This window comes from Sphaeramia orbicularis, chromosome 24 (genome assembly GCF_902148855.1).
Source record: "Sphaeramia orbicularis chromosome 24, fSphaOr1.1, whole genome shotgun sequence".
Classification (NCBI taxonomy): domain Eukaryota; kingdom Metazoa; phylum Chordata; class Actinopteri; order Kurtiformes; family Apogonidae; genus Sphaeramia; species Sphaeramia orbicularis.
This window is the reverse complement of record NC_043979.1, coordinates 3,368,682-3,387,169: the sequence shown is the minus strand read 5'-3', so window position 1 is coordinate 3,387,169 and position 18,488 is coordinate 3,368,682. Positions and strand designations below refer to the sequence as shown.

The 18,488-nt window shown below is 39.0% G+C and overlaps 1 protein-coding gene across 4 annotated transcripts; it reads right to left on the bottom strand.

Moving 5' to 3' along the window:
- Positions 1-846: 846 nt before the first annotated feature.
- Positions 847-18,076, bottom strand: lbr (lamin B receptor). Of its 4 annotated transcripts, none has more exons than XM_030128575.1 (14): positions 17,934-18,076; positions 14,179-14,353; positions 13,397-13,615; positions 12,728-12,808; positions 10,809-10,992; positions 10,415-10,620; positions 9,946-10,000; positions 8,218-8,412; positions 8,002-8,105; positions 7,549-7,674; positions 7,263-7,431; positions 7,041-7,121; positions 6,213-6,335; positions 847-2,729 (listed from the first exon to the last, which is right to left on the bottom strand). In XM_030128575.1, exons 2-14 carry the CDS (start codon positions 14,341-14,343, stop codon positions 2,569-2,571), a joined length of 1,869 nt encoding a protein of 622 aa, XP_029984435.1. In that variant the 5' UTR covers positions 14,344-14,353; positions 17,934-18,076; the 3' UTR covers positions 847-2,568. The 4 variants fall into 4 exon arrangements, with proteins under 4 accessions (XP_029984435.1, XP_029984438.1, XP_029984437.1 ...); XM_030128578.1 differs by having other exon boundaries at positions 10,424-10,620; XM_030128577.1 differs by having other exon boundaries at positions 12,728-12,805.
- Between the last annotated feature and the right edge of the window lie 412 nt (positions 18,077-18,488).

The window sequence follows — 18,488 nt, the reverse complement described above, 5'->3', positions numbered from 1 at the left end:
ATACTCCAACATTAGCATGATCTTATGAAATAACTGAACATAAAAACTGATGAAATGTCCTGGATGAAGACAAAAAGTTTTCAAGAACAAAACTTTCAATCTTTAAAACAACTAAACGTAAGTGAACATTTTTGCCTTCTGTAGGGGACAGGAGTTCGACAGCTTTACTTCATACCCATAAAGACCCAGTGGTACTTTAGTGGCAGTTCACAAATTAAGTTTTCTGTATATTTAACCTTTCTTAAGGGATTTATCACAGTTTATTGTAATATTATCCCCTTTAGTTTGAGTCTTTTCCTGTGTAAATCAGATATTTTCCTATATTTAATTCACTCACCATGTAGGTGCTCGTAACAACTCAGAGTAAATTCAAAGGTTATTAGATCAAATGAAAAAATGAGGAAAAGGTGACCTTTTCAACAAAACATATAATTAACTGCACATAAATACAAGTGTGTCCATCCACTGTCATTGATCCAACTCCATGGGTTTTACTGATGAATCAATGTTGTAGAAGATGACGGTGTTTCCACGGTAACTACAAAGCCTCTGAATGTCCAAATGGGTCATATCTGATGACCATGAAAAGATGAATGACTGTATTTTACTTTTTTTTTTTTTTACATGTATTGATAGGATTAGTGGATCAACAGGTATTAAACATTTTAGATCAGTAGATGGTTTTGGTCCATGGTGGATGTTTGGGTCTTTATGGGTTAATGGAATGAATTATAAGCAGTTTTTTTCTACAAAGTTTTCTCAAGTCCTTCTGAAGTCCAAATCAGCTTTCAACACTCATGCCTCACATCAAACCCCATCAAGAACAAAATCTACTCAGAGCAGAAAAAGGAAATATTGTAAATCTTTATTTTATTCTGCAAAAGTGTACAGAGAGGCTTTTTTCCAGCCACTGTCACAGACGTGTCATGTTCACTGACAGCCTATTTATTTCCCATTCATTCAGCTTATTGCTTTCACTTACAAACTGCCAACACCAGGAGAGAAGTAGCAAATTTAAATAAAAAGAAAACGTAATAATGTCCCGGAGCATACAGGAGGGTGACATCTCAAATATGTTTTTCATTCTCTCTCATCAGACAAGTGTTTTCTGAGACCAATTTCACATTTATTTGATCAGACTTTGGAATATTGTCCAAGTACATGGCAGATCCAGGTGTAAACATAGCTACAGTGGTCAAAATTAGATATTAAATTAAAACCCCAAATAAAAAAGCAACATTAAATATCAACTCAGAAATATTACTATTACTGCTACTGTTGCTTCCTTTACTCAAAAATAACATGATTAAAAAAAACAAACATATTTACATGGCATTCAGTCGGCACAGCATAAAGAAAATGCTACCTAAGCTAGGTACTGTATTGCTACGTACGCTCATCTACAGCTGCACAGGCTTAAAAATACTTTTTTTTGGGTTTGCAAATGCACAGGTTTTAAATGCTTACACAATCAACAGCTCTTCATGTTGTCACAGTATAAACTTCACTGAAATGTCACATGACCTGGCAGGTTAAAGCTTTAAAATTGAGAAAAGTCAAATTGATGTGGTGACAAACTACCAGCCAGTTCCTAATATGGGAGTATGCTCCAGCACCGTCAGAGTGAAACAGTGTAGAAGGTGGGCTCTTCAAAGCTTGTTACATAAAATGGTGCTGTTTGTACCAAATAAACTTCCTCTGTTGGGCAGTGACTTCACACGCTGCATCCCAGAGGAGTAATTAGACAGTGAGTGAACCTGAGGTAGTAAAGCCAAATTAAAAAAAACACTTTTAGAAAGGATCATGTAAAAGAAAATATAATGCATGAAAGCATTAGTGCATTTCTTTCTCTCAAAACCTCCAAAATCATTTTACACGCTCAAGTCAAAACTAGCATTCTCTATAAAATTATACACAACAAAATGATTTCGACAAAGCTTTTCTAACTCATCATTCTGACAAAGTCCTGGGTCCTGAGAAAGAACAAGAGTCCTAGTTCCACTGTACACATTAAAAAAAGAAAAAACATTTTAATCCCATCCTTCACAATATACAGAAGCAGTATAGTTATAGTTGGAAGGCTTACTTACAAAAATTATTCATGGTAGCCAAGCTGATATTGTTGCGTTTTGAATATGGGAGCAAAAAGTCAAACTTACCAAAGATTATGTAAATGGCAAAATATTGTGAAAGTATAAAAACAATGTATATATACAAAAATATACATCCTAACAAGACATTCCTAACAGAGGCTTTTTTTTCTTGCTTTCCCCCCCATTTTAAAAACTTTTCAAGTATTTTTTTTAAAGTATTTTCTTACTAAAAGGCAGTTCTTCAGTCCATATCAACAAGTGTTTTTTTTTTCTTCCACTGAAAAATTCCTAAACTGTAAAGCAGTTCCTTCAGTCCAGAATCATGATTAAAAACGGTCTTTTTCTAAACTCTAAAATTCAAATTCTGCTGATTCAGATTTAGGTTTTTGAGCCTCCACATCTGTAACATTTCATTAATTTAAAAAAAAGAAGAAAACCAAAGGCCTCAGCTTGGGAGTGTCCAGCGTCGGGTTCCTTAGTAAACACGGGGAATGATCCGGTAGCGAACAGTCCGGCAGTACTCGTCCCACGCTGAGCCGTACTTTCTTCTGCAGTTGCTCATGTCACGAGAGTCTCTGTGCACGAGCAGGATGATAAAGTAGATCATGTAGTACCAGGGCAGGAGGTGGCTGAAGCCTGAAGAAAAGAAACAAGAGGAAAAGGAATCATTTCAATGGTACAGGGATTCTGTCAGTCCGCTTCTTGGCAGAGGAGGCGAGTAACGGTGTCAGTTATCTGTTTTTGAATACTTAGATTTGGACAACGTTTTACATTTATTCCATAATACTTAAAAAACAAGTGTTCAGAGAACACAAACCTCCGCCAAGCACCCCGAACGGTGTGCATGTGTGGATCGACTATTTCTTTTTAATTCAACAGTTTCCAGGTTGTTCCATACAGTAGAAAAAGTTGAAGCTTGGTACCAGTCATGTGTCTGTCCAATTAGATTCAATTCCAATCCATATTTGTTGAGCTCTAATTTTAAATGTGTGCTAAATGGGATTTTCAATGTTAAATGTAAATGTCCACAGAGTCCACATTCCACAGTGGATGTGGACAATTTTGTGCCAGATACAAGATACTGTTATGAGCTACGGGTGGATCAAATTGGAGGGTAATCGGAGTCATTTTGAATTTTTTATGAATTTTCGAAAATTGCTCAATGATGACAGATAGGAAAATTGTAGATGTTGTGACCTTGCTGTGACCTTAAACTTTGGCCTACTTGGCCCAAAATGTAATGGGTTGGTCCCAGGGCCTAGGCCTATCTGTGGGGAAGATTTGGTGAAGATGGTTGTAAGAGTTTTCTCGTAAAGTTGCTAACAAACAAACAAACAAACAAACAAACAAACACACAAACCAAAGTGATCACAATACCTCCTGGTGGAGGTAAAAATATGATCTTCCTACATGATCAATTACTTTTTAACTTTAATACTTCATCACATCAACTTCATGAGTTGATGGATGGAAGAGAAGACATGAAAGACAAAATGAGAAGAAAATGGCTGTAAAAGAACATACACACATAAATAGAATGAGCATAAAAGATGAAGAACAAACAAGATAATGACATAAATGACCTACTTCCCCACTGAACCAAATTATAGAAAAAAGACAATTATTATAAAATAAAGATAAAAGCATTGTCTCTGAAGGCGTACATACAGTCTATGGATAAGATCAGTCCACATCCAGGGTGTCTGGGTTTAAGAGTTGTCTGTCACATAACATCCCCTGTGTATTTATGAGGTAATACTTCATTATTTGTACAGCAAATAGGCTCTGTGAGTTTTCCAACCTTTAATTTTATCTGTTAGTGATGGCACAGGAATTACATCCAGGCCATTTCATGTCACTGTCAGACTGCACTGTTGTGAAATATTAAAGTTAAACAATGTTCAACACTTATTGTGACTCCTGCAAATGGTGACATTAACCTGTCCATGTGTTTTTTTCAGTCCCTTTAAATACAACATTTATATGGTTTCTGTAAGGTGGTGGTTATCATGTTCGTAGGGCTGGGTGATAAAACAATAACGATCTATATCACGATATAACTTTTCCTTGACAGAAATATGAGACATGCTCCATACAATTTCAATAGAATTCATTCGTCCATGTTTTGACAGACAGAAGAACAGCCAATCATAATTAAGTAGCTGAACCAATCACACTAGAGCTACGTCAAGTTAGGTTGACGCCCACAGCCCAGGTGTGAGAGCAGCCGCAGCACACACACTAATGTTTGAGCTGCAGCGGGAGATAATGAGTGTTCCCTCGGGAGAAAAGGAGACCAAGAACTGGGGCAACTGGGTTAATGAAAAGTAGGGTGTGAACCGTTTGGGTTCAGGGCCTTCAGTACAACACACAGATACATGTAGACTATGTGAAGAACGCAAACACCCACCACAGTAAAGTTGGCAAGAGATTCACAGATTCGCACTTCGCAGATCAATAGATCATTGATCAGTAATTATTTAGACACAAATGACAGCTCTATGCAGCTTTGGTAACACAGAGAGGAAACTACAACCCCGTTTTCATCCAAACAGTCCTTAACCATCAGTAGACGGCATTACCTCGAATGTGGAGCCTGTTAGTGAGCGCCAGTCTATCTACATATTTAAACTTCAATAACTTTACTTCTACTCAGTGAAATGGCACCAGATTTATCTGACACACCCATGAACCCCTTCTGCACACACTACACCACTCAGATTGGACAAATATCATACACAGATTAGACAAAATATAATATGAGGTACATCTGTATTTAAATGGGCCTATATAGTGTCACCAAATGATGGACCGTTGGCTTATTTGTTTAAACAGTTGTATAATGTTCTTCAGCACATCTGTCATGTTCAACCTCTGACAGAAAATAAATTATATCTAAATCAAAAATAACCTTCTGTCTTCACAACTAACTTATGAGTAACAGAAAATTTAAGCTTGACAAAAACAGTGATTTGATTTATATCGTGATACATATCGATATTGTCTGATATGAACAAAAATATTGTGATATGATTTTTTTTCATATCGCCCAGCCCTACACGTTTGCCTAACACGCAAAAGGTCCTCAGTTTGAAACCAGGCAAAAACAATACTTGCTTCTGGTAAATTTCAGTAAAACCCACTACACCCAACATATTAACTAACAGTAAAATTATATGTGACTTAAATTAAAAATGTAAATACTGATGGCATTACAAACACAGGAATTTAATTCTTGTGTATGATGATGTTTTATCCATTGAAACAGTGAGTCAATCCACTGCTTTGTATTGATCTACACTGAATGGAGAGCTGCATCTGTTCTCAGTTTGGTGTTAATGATATGAGTACAGTAATATTCTAATACTTGTCATTATAAAATATAGCATAATGTTATACCAGACAACTGCCTACTTCTAGTATCAACAAGTTTCGTTGTGTAGTGGTCCAAAAGCAGGTGGAAACATACTAATTACGAGAGATGAAATAAGTAGAACATCAGGGACCTCAAAGTTAAAACAATATGAAAGTCAAAATGACATAAAATATGCAACAAGCCATAACTAAATGTAAACATTCCTCACAATCTGAGCTCTTATTCACCACAATGAAAATTACCAATCCATAGAAGACACAAAACGAAATAAAACCACATCTGTAGTCTCAGTCTTTTGTGATTTAATGCTTATTTTGGCAATTTCAGTTACTGATTGTAACCTGAGTTCCCGTTCAATGAGAAGAAAAACAATATAGAAGATGAAGAGCAGCTGCAGCTCCTTTATTATTTGTAGTTAGAATGATCTGAATGTGAGATGATGTTGCATTTTGCTCTGCACAGAAACAGAAACTGTAGAACTGTCTTTTCCTACACATTACGTACATGACTGTACTGCTACTGTAAGGAAGGTGTGAACATTTGCCTCCTCTGGTTCTCTCTGATTTACTTGTGAACACACCACATGCTGGGGCTTCTGGGTACTCGTAATATCAGCTCTCATTGACTGAATGTGGAAACTAATAAACTTTTCCATTCCCTTGGTTTACTTCTTGTTTCTTCACACCGTTTATCCTACAGACTTAGCCTACAGTATGTGTGATGTGAACATGAGGCCAACTCACCACAGGGTAGAGACCAGGCCAGAGCCATGATGAGGTCTCCCAGATAATTGGGGTGACGGACTACACCCCACCAGCCAGACACCAGCAGACTCTTTCCTGTAGCCGTGGGGATGGTTTTCAGGTCTGGTATCAAAGAGAGATGGAAAATTGAGAAGAAAAGAATGAGTATGGGTGAAAAGCATGAATACACCAGTTTCTAAGTAATCTTCCAACATCTTAGAGTCATATGGAAAACAAGTGTATTCACCTTAAAAACATAAAGTTTCAAATTTGCAGCTACTGACAGTACATCTAGTTATATTTCTAAGAGTGAAACAGTTGTGTTGTTTACAGGAGTGTGTGTGACATCTACTGAGCAGAGAAAACCCTGTTTAGACCAGACTTCACTGGGGGACAGCTGATAGATACTGTGGTTCTTGGGTACAGGTGAACAACAGTTCTTAAATATTGGGAAGAGCATCCACTATATACACATGCATTCTAAAGCTACACACAGTTACAGACCAGTTCACACCGCTGCATTTTTTTTCTGTAATGTCCTCAACAGTTTGTGCCAGTTTTATCCTGAACACGGCTTAGGAGAAATGAAATGCCTTTTTGAACTCGGGAACTCAGAGTATTTTATAAGGGTGTTACTCCTGCTTACTTGATGTGACAAGCTGAACTGAACGAGACCCAAACATAGCCTTGTCCAAAAATCAGAGTATACACATGAGTAACGGAGTCATTTTATTAATTATAGATGCTAACGACAGCTTCACTTCAGTCATTTACAGAGAACATTTAAGATGATCTTAATGGATGATCAGAAAAGCCTGGAAAACTTACAGGACAATGTGGGGTCTGATGGGTTTCTCCTGAAGGCATTCTTCTCAGAGTTGGATTTCCTGAAGATGTAGAAGCCGACGACTGAAAGACAAATATTAAGACCTTTTAAAATCTACCCACCACATCAAACTACTGACATCTCTAAAAACACAGAGTGAATCACAAGGATGCGCTTAGGAACAAATTCATCTTAGCAGTGACTCTAACATGTCTCCTACTCACGTTTGAGTGTAACGATAAGTGCAACCACAAGGGGGCTCAGGGGGTTTGGGTGGCTGACCAAGTAATAGGCCTGCAGGGTGTAAGTGAAGGGAACCCAAACCAGATCACCAAAGGCCAACATGAAGCCAAAACCATCGTGCATCAAGTCCATGGTGGTCAGGATGGCTTCCTGAAGGAAGAAGCACAAAAAAAAGTCAGGAAAACTTGGACCGCATCATTTATACTTGAATATTCTGTAAGTATGTGTTAATGGCTCTGGCAGTTGTTTGTTTTGTTCTGAATGTACCTCATTCCAGAGTCCGTCCACCACATAGAGCAGCTGGAAGACGTTGACCAGGATCATGGCGTAGGATGGAGCATCCAGACCCTGTTGCTTCATCTCTGCTAGTGCCATCGCAAAGTTGATCAGACACTGAACAAAGGGAGAAATGATAATTAACATTTTCATGAATGTTTCATTATATATATATTTTTTTATGTTTTTGTACCAGAACTAAAGCAGACAAAAACACACAGATACAGTCTGCTCTGTCAAGTTAATTCTACAGTAATTCAAAGTACAGCCACTAGAGTGTGTAGTTAGTCTGTGAAATAACTGCCGCTCCCTGAGTAGACACCCATTTACAACACTACTTTACAAGTACCCATTCACAAAATCCAGTGATTTACTTTCATTAATTCTGAGTTAAAACTTAATGTGTAACAGAATAACAAACTCCTGTTTTTCTTTCCTACTCACCCAGCCAATCAGACCAGGACGCATCTCACAGAAAAACTTCAGATCAAAATTTTTGATGCGTGGGTTCAGTTCACGTCCTTTGAAGAAGTCATAAACCACATTTCCTTGATGGAAAAAAAACAGAGGGAAAAAAAGGAATGAACAGCTGCCAATTTTTGGATCTCACAGTGTATAGCTGAGGCTAAGTGTGGTGTGACCATGCACCTTTCCTCTTACCAGAGTTTCCTCCCAAAGCCAGCTGGTCAGCGGACACATAGCGAGAGCGTATATACAGGTAGATACTGAGCAGGACGGAAATGAGGAAGGTGGCCACAGAGAGCTGCAGGAAGTTGCTGTGTATATAGGTAAGATCGATACCCTGATACACTGCTGCTACCGCAACCAAAGCACTCACCACAATGGCAAAGAAACCTGCAGGGAGACATAATGATCAGCCAAAAATGCGGAGATCAACCAGGAGACGAAAACTGGAGAAAATGATACAATGAACTGAAAACTAAAATACCAACACTGCCAGCATGTAGTGATATTTCCTTTTAATTTTTGAGGAACCAAATACAATATTAAACATATCTATCACCAACGGATCCATTGTTCCATTACCAGAATAATATGAGGCTACTTTCATCTTTGCTGGTTAGATGTGCAGTTTGAACCCAATGGACAGGTGCTGCCCCCCCCCCCCCCCACGCTCAGTGGTTGGAGGACCTCATGTCTTGTCTTAATCTGGAAAAAATTTGCGACTCTCTTTACTTCTCTGATATGAAATTTGACAAGATATGGGGCCCATTTTTGACCTACTTCCACAGCTCAAAACCCCTGTGACTTCTGCAAACTTTAACATGCAGGTCATTATTTCATTTATTGTATCATGTGGGGCTCTAAAGGCAGTAAATCAATGGTCCTTGTCTTTCTTTTTGGGGGGTTATGTTTTTGTTGTTTTTTTTTCTTTTTTTCTGTCTTGTTTTGTTTTGGTTGTTGGGAGTCTGATGTTTGTTTCCTGAATTGAAAAACGTTGTCTTCAATTGAACAAATATTGTATATTTTCCTTCACACCAGAAAAATCAATAAATATATTTGATTTAAAAAAGAAAAATAAAATACCAACACTGCCAGCACATAGTGATATTTCCTTTTCCTTTTAATTTTTAGGAACCAAGTACAATATTAAACATATCTATCACCATTGGATCCATTGTTCCATTACCAGAATAATATAAGGCTACTTTTCATCTGCATGTTTAATGTAGGAGGAGCCATGTCTTTGAAAACTCAGAACAGTAAACATATCTGAATTAAAGATCAACATATGTGGCTGCAGCAGCCATAACCCAGAAAGTTTTAACAGGAAAAAGACAAGACCGCTCAGCTGGTATCACTCCACCCCTCCCCCCTCCTACTATAGTAACAATGTAATGCTATATTGGAAACTGTTAAACTTAACGTCAAGCTTTAAGTGAGTCTGGAACCATGCATTAAACATAAATGACCTATGTTTTTATTTTCTTTCAAAGTATGCCATGCCACTGGAAACCCCGAAGATTACCCTGATAACAGTTATTATTGGTAAGCTATTTCCCACAAAAATAAAATGTCAGTGTTAACAGCTTTGAATATGTGTTCCTTTGAGGGCAATCAACAAAAATCACTTAAATGCATTTTAATAGAATCTAAAACTATTAACGCTATGAAGATTTGATGTCTCCAGTATCCTGTGATAATGACATTGACTTGACAATTTGTCCAAATCATAATTTTGTTTGTAAAATGCTCATCACACAGAACATTATCTTCAGAATGATATCTCTGATTTTACATCCTAGTTCAACTATCTAATCATGTATGTGGAAATAAAATGAATGAGCTGAAGCCTGAGAGCAGTTACAGACAGACTGTACTGTAATCTAATCAATATGATCCCAAGAGACAACTGCAGAGACTCACCATTGGTTCTGTACTTCAGACGCTCTCCAGTCCTCAGTGGCATACCCTCACTCAGCTGCAGAGACAAAAATACCAGAGTTCATGGTCAATACTTGAACATCAGCACACTGTTTTTCACTGTGAAAGGAGAAAGGTCTGGCAAACATGACATTTTTACCGCAATAAAGCATTTCTGGTAACACGTTACACATGTTTACAGTGCATATTTATCATTAAAGTGAGAAGAAAGTTAGCTTAGTTTATGTAAGCACTCCACAGGAGGAAAGAACAAGAGCTCCTTTTTTCCTGTGGAGCATCTCATCAAGCGTTACCCCTGACCATTAATCCAATTTCTGCCATCTGCCAAAGCTGACATACAGACAAGGTCATGTGCCTGTTCATGTGTCTTTCCAGCACCAGTAAGAACTGTCCAGATCCTTAAGGCTTCCATTTTCTACAGCTAATACAGCGTGTACAGTTCACCCATTACCTCACTCACCTTCCCAACAGGTAGGACATAGAGCAGGGCTTGGAATAAGATCCAGAGGATGACGATCCCAAAGGCCTGGGTGTCCCACAAGGTCTCCAGTGGGGGCAGAGGAGGAGGGAAGTTTACCAGACTAGGGTCCTCCATGTTCACCTGGAGCAGCAGGAAGAGGACCCAGGCAGGGAGGAAGAGCAGCCAGAAGTACGCTCCTGATGGTGACCACAGACCAAGCAATGTTGACTCATCTTACATTCACTGTCCAGTTACTTTGGAACTTTCACAGCTTCATGACATTTTATAAAATACTTAAATGATCATTAAAAGACACAAACTGTCTGAAAATATGTAAAGAAAAAAAAAACATTGTAGAATATTGTTATGCTATTTATCCTTGTACCTATTTTCCCTCCAAAGTCCAGTGTGGTGGCGACAGTTGGAGCTGGAGCCGGTTTGGCCTCTTTCTCCTCCGGCTCCTCAGCTTTGGTCTCCACTGGTTTAGCGTCTCCATCATCCTTCCTGCGGCGCAGATTGTAACGGCCCTGGTTCTTCTCTGGTTCTGCATCGACCTTGGCCTCAGGCTTCTGAGAAACAAAAATGACACATCTTGAATCATGAGACCAAAAATCTTGAAAGGCTGGGAAATAAACTGTGTACAAATAATTGAATTCACATAAGAGCTGGGATTTGTATTTGGTTTCAAGCTTGCGTGAAATAAGGAAAATCTGCAATAATTATATGACTTAAACACAAAGTGAAGTGACGTTTGTGTGCCAGTTCAGGCAGGTAACTGAGCTCCATTACTTGATACACCGACAGGCCTCTGTCCACACATTAACTACACTCTCCAATTTGGCGGTCTATTTCAACTGCAAGAACTTCCCAGCTCTCCCTCTGACATCCCACTGTGGCTACAGGGCTCTTTAACCCTCCTCCACCACCCAGGGGGGAGTATACAGGTGTCCAGCTATTACAATAAATATTCTAATATGAGTTGACAGACTGAATTCACCACCACTCTGACACCAGTTCATGTGAGGATATCGGATGGTGTGTGAACAAAACATTTTTTGTATTCATTTGTAATGTGCACATGTTTATATTGTGATGAAAAGACAACTTACTAGTCAGCAGTGCTCTACAAAGTTTTAAGTTTTTTACTTTCTCTTCAAATGCTGAAACATTCTGCAGAGACTCAAACATATGCTGATCCACAGTGATACAAGCGCTATACACACTTCCTATGCTATTTATGGGGGAAAAAATTATTTAAAAATAGAGTTACAGGTTTTTACTTAATCCACAAATTTTTGAAGTTTTAGTGACAGTTTACATAAAAGCAGTATGAAATGTTTATAGCCTTCAGAGAAAATATATTTTGTGTCAGATCAAGATTATGAGTAAAACATACCTTAGTTTAAACTATTCTTTTGTTCTGTTTTGATCATTTTCTGGCCCTGATCTTCAGTGAAGCTTTTGTTACTGTACACTTTAATCTCTTAGGAATCAAGTATAACTTGACAGAATGACAAGCATTGCCATTGTGAAGAAATGTACCATTCGAAAAGTCCTTTTTTTGGAAATTAACCAACACTTTCACAAAGCTACAACTAAACGCTCAACAAAAACATTCCTATAAAGGATTAATGATTAAGTCACATGATCACCCTGACTAACAGTGTGAATTTAAAGCTAGCTGGTATCTGGTGCACGATACTTCTCAGGAACCCATTTTAGATTAAAAAAAAAAAAAACACATCTGACAGATTGTGAAATTTAACTTCACATCCTCCATTATATAGTACAGATGTCCACAAATGTGAACAGACAGGATCCTGCAAAGCAGCCAGACTATTCCAAAGGCAGGAACGCAAAGAGGAGGCACATGTCAGAGCACCATGTGACTGGTTAAATCAAGTACAATCTTGTGAGGGGAGCCTCTCTCAGCTGGAAAACACACACGGCCCCCCAACGTGCATGCATCATGACATTCCATCAGCTCTGACTTACCTCAAAGCCCATTCACAGTTACAGAGTGAGTAGCGCCTGGAACATCAGTCGGTTTTTATAAAATAGCAAAACTTATTCTAATTCATGAGGAATTCAAGAGGAAAAGCTCACATCTGTACAGAGACAGAAGGTGTGGAGGTGTTCTCTCACACTGAAAGTTCAGAGTAAATCTAAAACACAGATTTAACACAGAATCTGGGCTCAGGTTCCCCTAAATCAGTTTTGAAAGTTAGTTTTCATTTCAGGAAATGAATTCATTTAAAAAATGAGAGAACCGTCTACAGCTTTTTAATGAAACATTAAACTTACCTCGTTTACTTTGTTTGCAGTGTTATTCTCCTCTTTCTTTTCATGCTTATTGTTGCTATTGTTCTCTGCTTCCTTTGTCTGCTTATTCAACAATGGAGGGTGATGGAGATGGAGAGGGACAAAAAGGGAATGTGAGGTATAGACACAGGGATCATGAGGGTGTTATGGTCAAAGTCCATAATGACAGAGACACAAAGTCACACATTTCTAAACAATGACAAGGAGCTGATGATTTAGTGTCTAAATAAATGTCTTCCAGTCCAAATGTTCCCTTTCTGTGCTGCTGACTGTGTTAGTGCTGCAGACGTAGCACTGATAACTCTGCTTACAGAGATGCTACTGTCCATTTTTCCTTGTTCACGGTGGCTTCCCATGTTTAAAGGATTACATGATTTTGACTCGCATAAACCATCATGTGTGCCAAGATTATTGGTCAGTGATGCCATGTTACTCTATAGCATGTGAGAACTGCTCAAAACAAATAGTGACGTTCAGTGATTTTACATTTGAAATGAACAAAGTAGACCTGGAAAGAAATGAGTGACTATGTAGGAGTAAGTAATACCATAAAAAAGTAATACAAAGGTATTTGTATATACCTCAGTATTTTCAGACACCATGTAGAGCCCTGTATGTGTTTTGTGTGACGGGCATTCAAACTCCACTCACCACAGAGCTAAGATCTGCTTCCGGTGTGTCCTTGACCTTTGCGTCCTTGCGGGAGGACTCTTTTGCACTCTCTGTTATTGCTGCTGCAGCTACGGCCGCTGCTGTGCGGGAAGATGAGCGCCGTGTGGTCCTTGCCGGGGAGCGTGAGCGGCTGCGACGGCGTCCTGGTGATCGAGAACGGGAACGGGAGCGAGATCGGAGCTGGAAACCGGCAGCGCTCTGAAGAACCGAACGTAAGAAAGGCTCTGTTAATGACAATCACTGATATCTTGTTTTATTGGTGAACAGGTTGCACTACAGAAGCATTCCTCAGTATTATTCAATACTGCGCACAGTTCTGTGACACTTAGACAACCCATGTTTATTCCTGTTTACATATATTATAGACACAAAACATTTCCAAATATTCCGCTATATAATAGTTTGTTATATATATGTAATATCAATATAAATGGTGTCAATTATTCATTCAAAACAATTAAACAAAAAGACACTGTTAGGCAATGATTGGGGAAATGATCACAATGAATACCTCACAACAAACCAAAAAGTTCAATTTTGAATATCTGTTTAATTAAGAAGGCTCTCCAGAAGAGGTATTAATCTTGATTTTGTGTTTTTGGTATTGAATTAATTTGATATAACTACTGCTTACTAAAATACCTCAATTTTTAAGCGTCAGTTTTTGTCTCACCCTAAACATCTTAACTCTTCCACTAAAACCTTTCACACTGCATAAGACACCATCAAACAGCAGAGTGCCTCTTGCCCTCCAATCTTACCCTTATGTCTTGCTCCTTCAGCTCCAACTCGGTACCATCCTTGTAGATGACGGTGTAGAGCTGGCTTTTCGAATCAAAGCCCACGACCTTGACCTGATAATAGAGACTGCTGCCTGGCCAGCGGCCCATCACTGTTTCATCCTTTTGATACTTCACAGTAGGCATCTTCAGTGACCTGAGACAACACAGATGAAGAGATAAGAAGTGAGAACAGAAGAAAGCATTATGAGATAGAAAGGAAGGAAAGCCTGAAGACAAGGTACAGCACACTGATGTTGAACACACACACACACACACACACAAAAGATGAGGAAACCAGGAAAGGACAGTTGAATTTCAAGCGTGCAGACTTAGGTGATAGAGAGAAACATCCATGTGCCATGGTGCAGCCCATTAACCCTCTGATGTGTATGGAACATATTCAGTTTAATGTAAATCTAATTTGCCATTGCTCCAACTTTCACCATTCTGCTTGAGTGCCAACGATAGTGGCATTTCACAGTCTCAATGGGCTCACTGTCATTCACTCTACTTTGGCATCTTCATACTGGATCTGAACTCTGCTGTCAGCCCGTGGTATTTAGTATACAGTATGAACACACAGTTGCTTTGTTTTCCGATATCACAAGTCTTTCCAACTCTAAACACACCTTAACTAATGAAGCAACTGTTGCTGAATTAAATTAATAACAATCGGGAATTATCGTACAAAACTTGCTTGAACAGACTTACAAAGCCAGTCAACTGCACACTTTAGAACTGAAACGATTCTACATTTTAGAGAGTGGCTGAATGGTTACAGTTCTAATCTACAACAGTTATATTACTCATCATATTTATTTTTTCCAAACTGTATACAGAAAAAAAAAAAATTAGAGCAAGCCTACAAAGTAAATAACGACTGGAATGCTTTGGAGCCAGCATCGGATCTGAAAACCAGAGCTGACTGAAAACAGTACCAGGCAGAGATGAGTTGTGAGCTGTTCTGGTGCTTCCTCCAGGCACTACCTCCTCAAAATAATTAACTGGAAATGTGTTTAACCTGAGGACAACATGCTACTCTACTGCACCCACAAACCAGACAAAAAGTCCAAGGGCAATGGCTGAACAGTGCACACACAAATATATAAATGGAGTGAATAGATTTCACTGATTTAACGCTTGCTGATGTGTGAAACTAACAGAGCAGTAAAGCAGAGGAAGCTGAAGTCATCCTTCTGCGAAAAAAGCTGTACCTGTTTTTGTCTACCACATGCCATATTTGTTGTAAACAACCACATTTGGGATTAAATATTGTCTGTTAAGAACACAAATCTTTTAATACCATTTTATAACCACATTAATACAAGAACAGATAGAATTAATTTACATTAGCAAACACTTTAGAAAGGGAAAAGCCTACTGTAGTGTGTGCTCCTGTACACAATGAGGTGGGCCCGGCAAGGTCAGCATTACGGAACATTAGTGACCAGAGAGGCTCAGTGTCTAGAAAACCACCACAGGACTGCAGAACTGCTGACAGGTCTGTCCCTGCGAGGTTTACCAAAGCCGCTGGCCTGAAAGAGGCAGCCCCATTCAAGTTGCAGTCAACCAGCAAGAAAAAGTTTACAGATGACAGCCAACTGTTTGCTGGGTTTACCAACTCTACTGTCATACTAATATATTACTACTATATTTATAAAACGAGAAGTGGGCAGTGTTACATCATGTAGGAAGCATTTCAAGATCTAAATCATTTTTTATAACCTTGCTTTAAACAGAACATGTGACAGTAAGAAAGGAAATACTGATATAAATACACTTTAAGACATCAGGCTTCCCTCTCAGAAACGCCAGTCTTACTCATTCTCTATTTTGACAGTTTCAGTCACATACTCTAATGACAGCTTCCTGTCAGCAACCTCACTAATTAAAATTCCTGTGGTTCACCAAGCACGATACTGGAGTAAATGACAGACAGCACGTTAAACAATTACACCAGAATAAACACTAATATACCACTGCTGTTCAAAGTTAATGTGAGCATCTCTAATCTTCACAAAGCTTAAACAACTGTATCTTCTCCATAGATTTATAGCACTGGTCTATTGAGAAGGTGTCTTACCACAAATACTACACATGGCAGCAGCACATGCAGTAAACACCTTATTCCAACAGTTAGTCATTTTCTATAGTAAAACACAAAAATCCACCACATCTGAGTTGAAAACCATCTCAATGTGACACACCCAGAGTCTGTCCCTGCGCTGCTGTCCTGGCCGACCTGCAGAGTCCCATATGGGATGTGGAAGTCAGGGCTGAATCGTGACTGATGAGTGTTTCCCATCAGATCTCAGGCTGGAAGGGCTGATGTGATGAAAGGATACGGGCTGTGGGTGGGGTGGGGTTTTTAAATACAAGGCTCACTCACATCCCCCCTTTGTGCTATAAAGTACCATGTAGCTCCACCTGGTATGCAGCCCCTTTGACATGAAAAGTGTCAACTCCCACCAAGTAGGAGAGAAGCTGTCATGTTAACAGAACGGTGGAGGATTATTGTGAGGAAACAACTTTAGAATTGTTCTTGGTAGTTCTTCTCGGTTCAGCTGGACTGGTTTAGATTAAAAGAGCTAAACCAGTCCAGTCCAGTCCAGTTGAACCGAGAAGAACCATGACCTGGGCTACACAGACAACTTTAGAATTCACATTTTATTTTATTTTACAGTTGCGATCATCAACAACAGCATATACTTTCCTTTCTATAATTCTGCCACTATCATACATCTGTTTAATATCCTTAAATTCACCCGCACTTCCAGTCTTCACTCCCCAAGGCTGTGCCTCAAAATGAGCTAAACCATAATAGCTTCTCTTCCAATTATGTGTCTGGAATTTTATCTCTCATCCGCAAGTCTCGCTGCTTTAATCATATGGAATTTTGCATCATTTACGCACATCAGTTGGATTCTCTTCCTTCATGTTATGAACTCTGTTATGGACTCATGGAACTGTCGGATTCATTCAATTATTCCAGCAACGAATACGAGTTTGGAGAAACTTTTTAAAATAATAGCATGCTGTAACGGCATAGGTGCATTAATAGGAGCTGTTTCTTTAACAAAATGTGTCCAGCGTTAGCTTTGTTAGCTTCGAGATAACCCCGATGAGAGCGACAGAAAGGAAAGGAGGGAAAACGTCATGCATTCAAATACTGTTGGCGAACAAACCAAAAGCCTCCGCCAAAGAACCAACAGTGTACGCGCACCAAGTAGTTCAGTTCCGCCAAACGGACTTTTATTAGCAGTAAGGTTATCACAGCATAAGACTAGTGTATACATGGGTTACAGACCATCGAAGGGCCGACTGGGTCAGGTTTAGCTTGTGTCACAATCAAAGAAAGATTATCTCTGACTGAGATGGCAGCGTCTAATTTCTGATGCGGATGCGCATTACTAATCTGTTCGCGAATAGCGCATTAGTTACGTAGTACTTAGCAGTGCATGTGTAGCTAACCCTTAACATAACAAATTATTAATAAATATTAACATTATGAAGAAGAAAGATATGCAGCATATAGTTACGATACCAAAACTATTAAACATTTCTGCGTGCATAGAGGTGAATGAGTACGCACTCCAGGAAGTAGTCGGAGCCCCCGCACCGTTAAACAGACAGCTTGGGTTAGCTTCGGCTAAGCCCCAAGTTACCAACAAAGAGACACAAAAAGCACTTTGTTTCTGCGCATTAAAACACGTATACCAGATGAATGCACGTACCTTAATAACAGTCAAATTATTCCAACCGGTCAAACTGCTAAAATATTCCCAGACAAGACGCGGAATTAATAAACTTAGCTTTATATTTTAATAACGGACTTTGCTAGCGTTGACGTAGAGCTCGTTCTCCCTCCCTCTCGGACCAAAAACCACCAGTGAGTAGGAAGGCGCGAAGGCCTCTGATTGGCTGAGGCAGCGTTCATTTCAAACTACTCTGCGTTTTCATTGGCCGTCTGTGGATTTTAACTGTATTGGGATTGGCTTGGACGGAGTCACGACTACTTTGTTTACTGGTGTCAAATTACCGTCGACAAAATGGAAGAAGCAGAAAAAAATAAACAGCGGAACACTGGTGTGATGACGAAAGCACCCAAACTGTGGATGAAAAGAACAAATAAATACAGAACAATATTAACTTCTTCTCATAATCAATGGTCTGGAACCAAGAGCACATATGCAGACATATATAGCCTAATCATTTCCATGTTTTATTTCAGTGTTAATAAATTATTTTTTTTCTCAACTTAACTGAAAATATTTGGGTGTACAAGACAA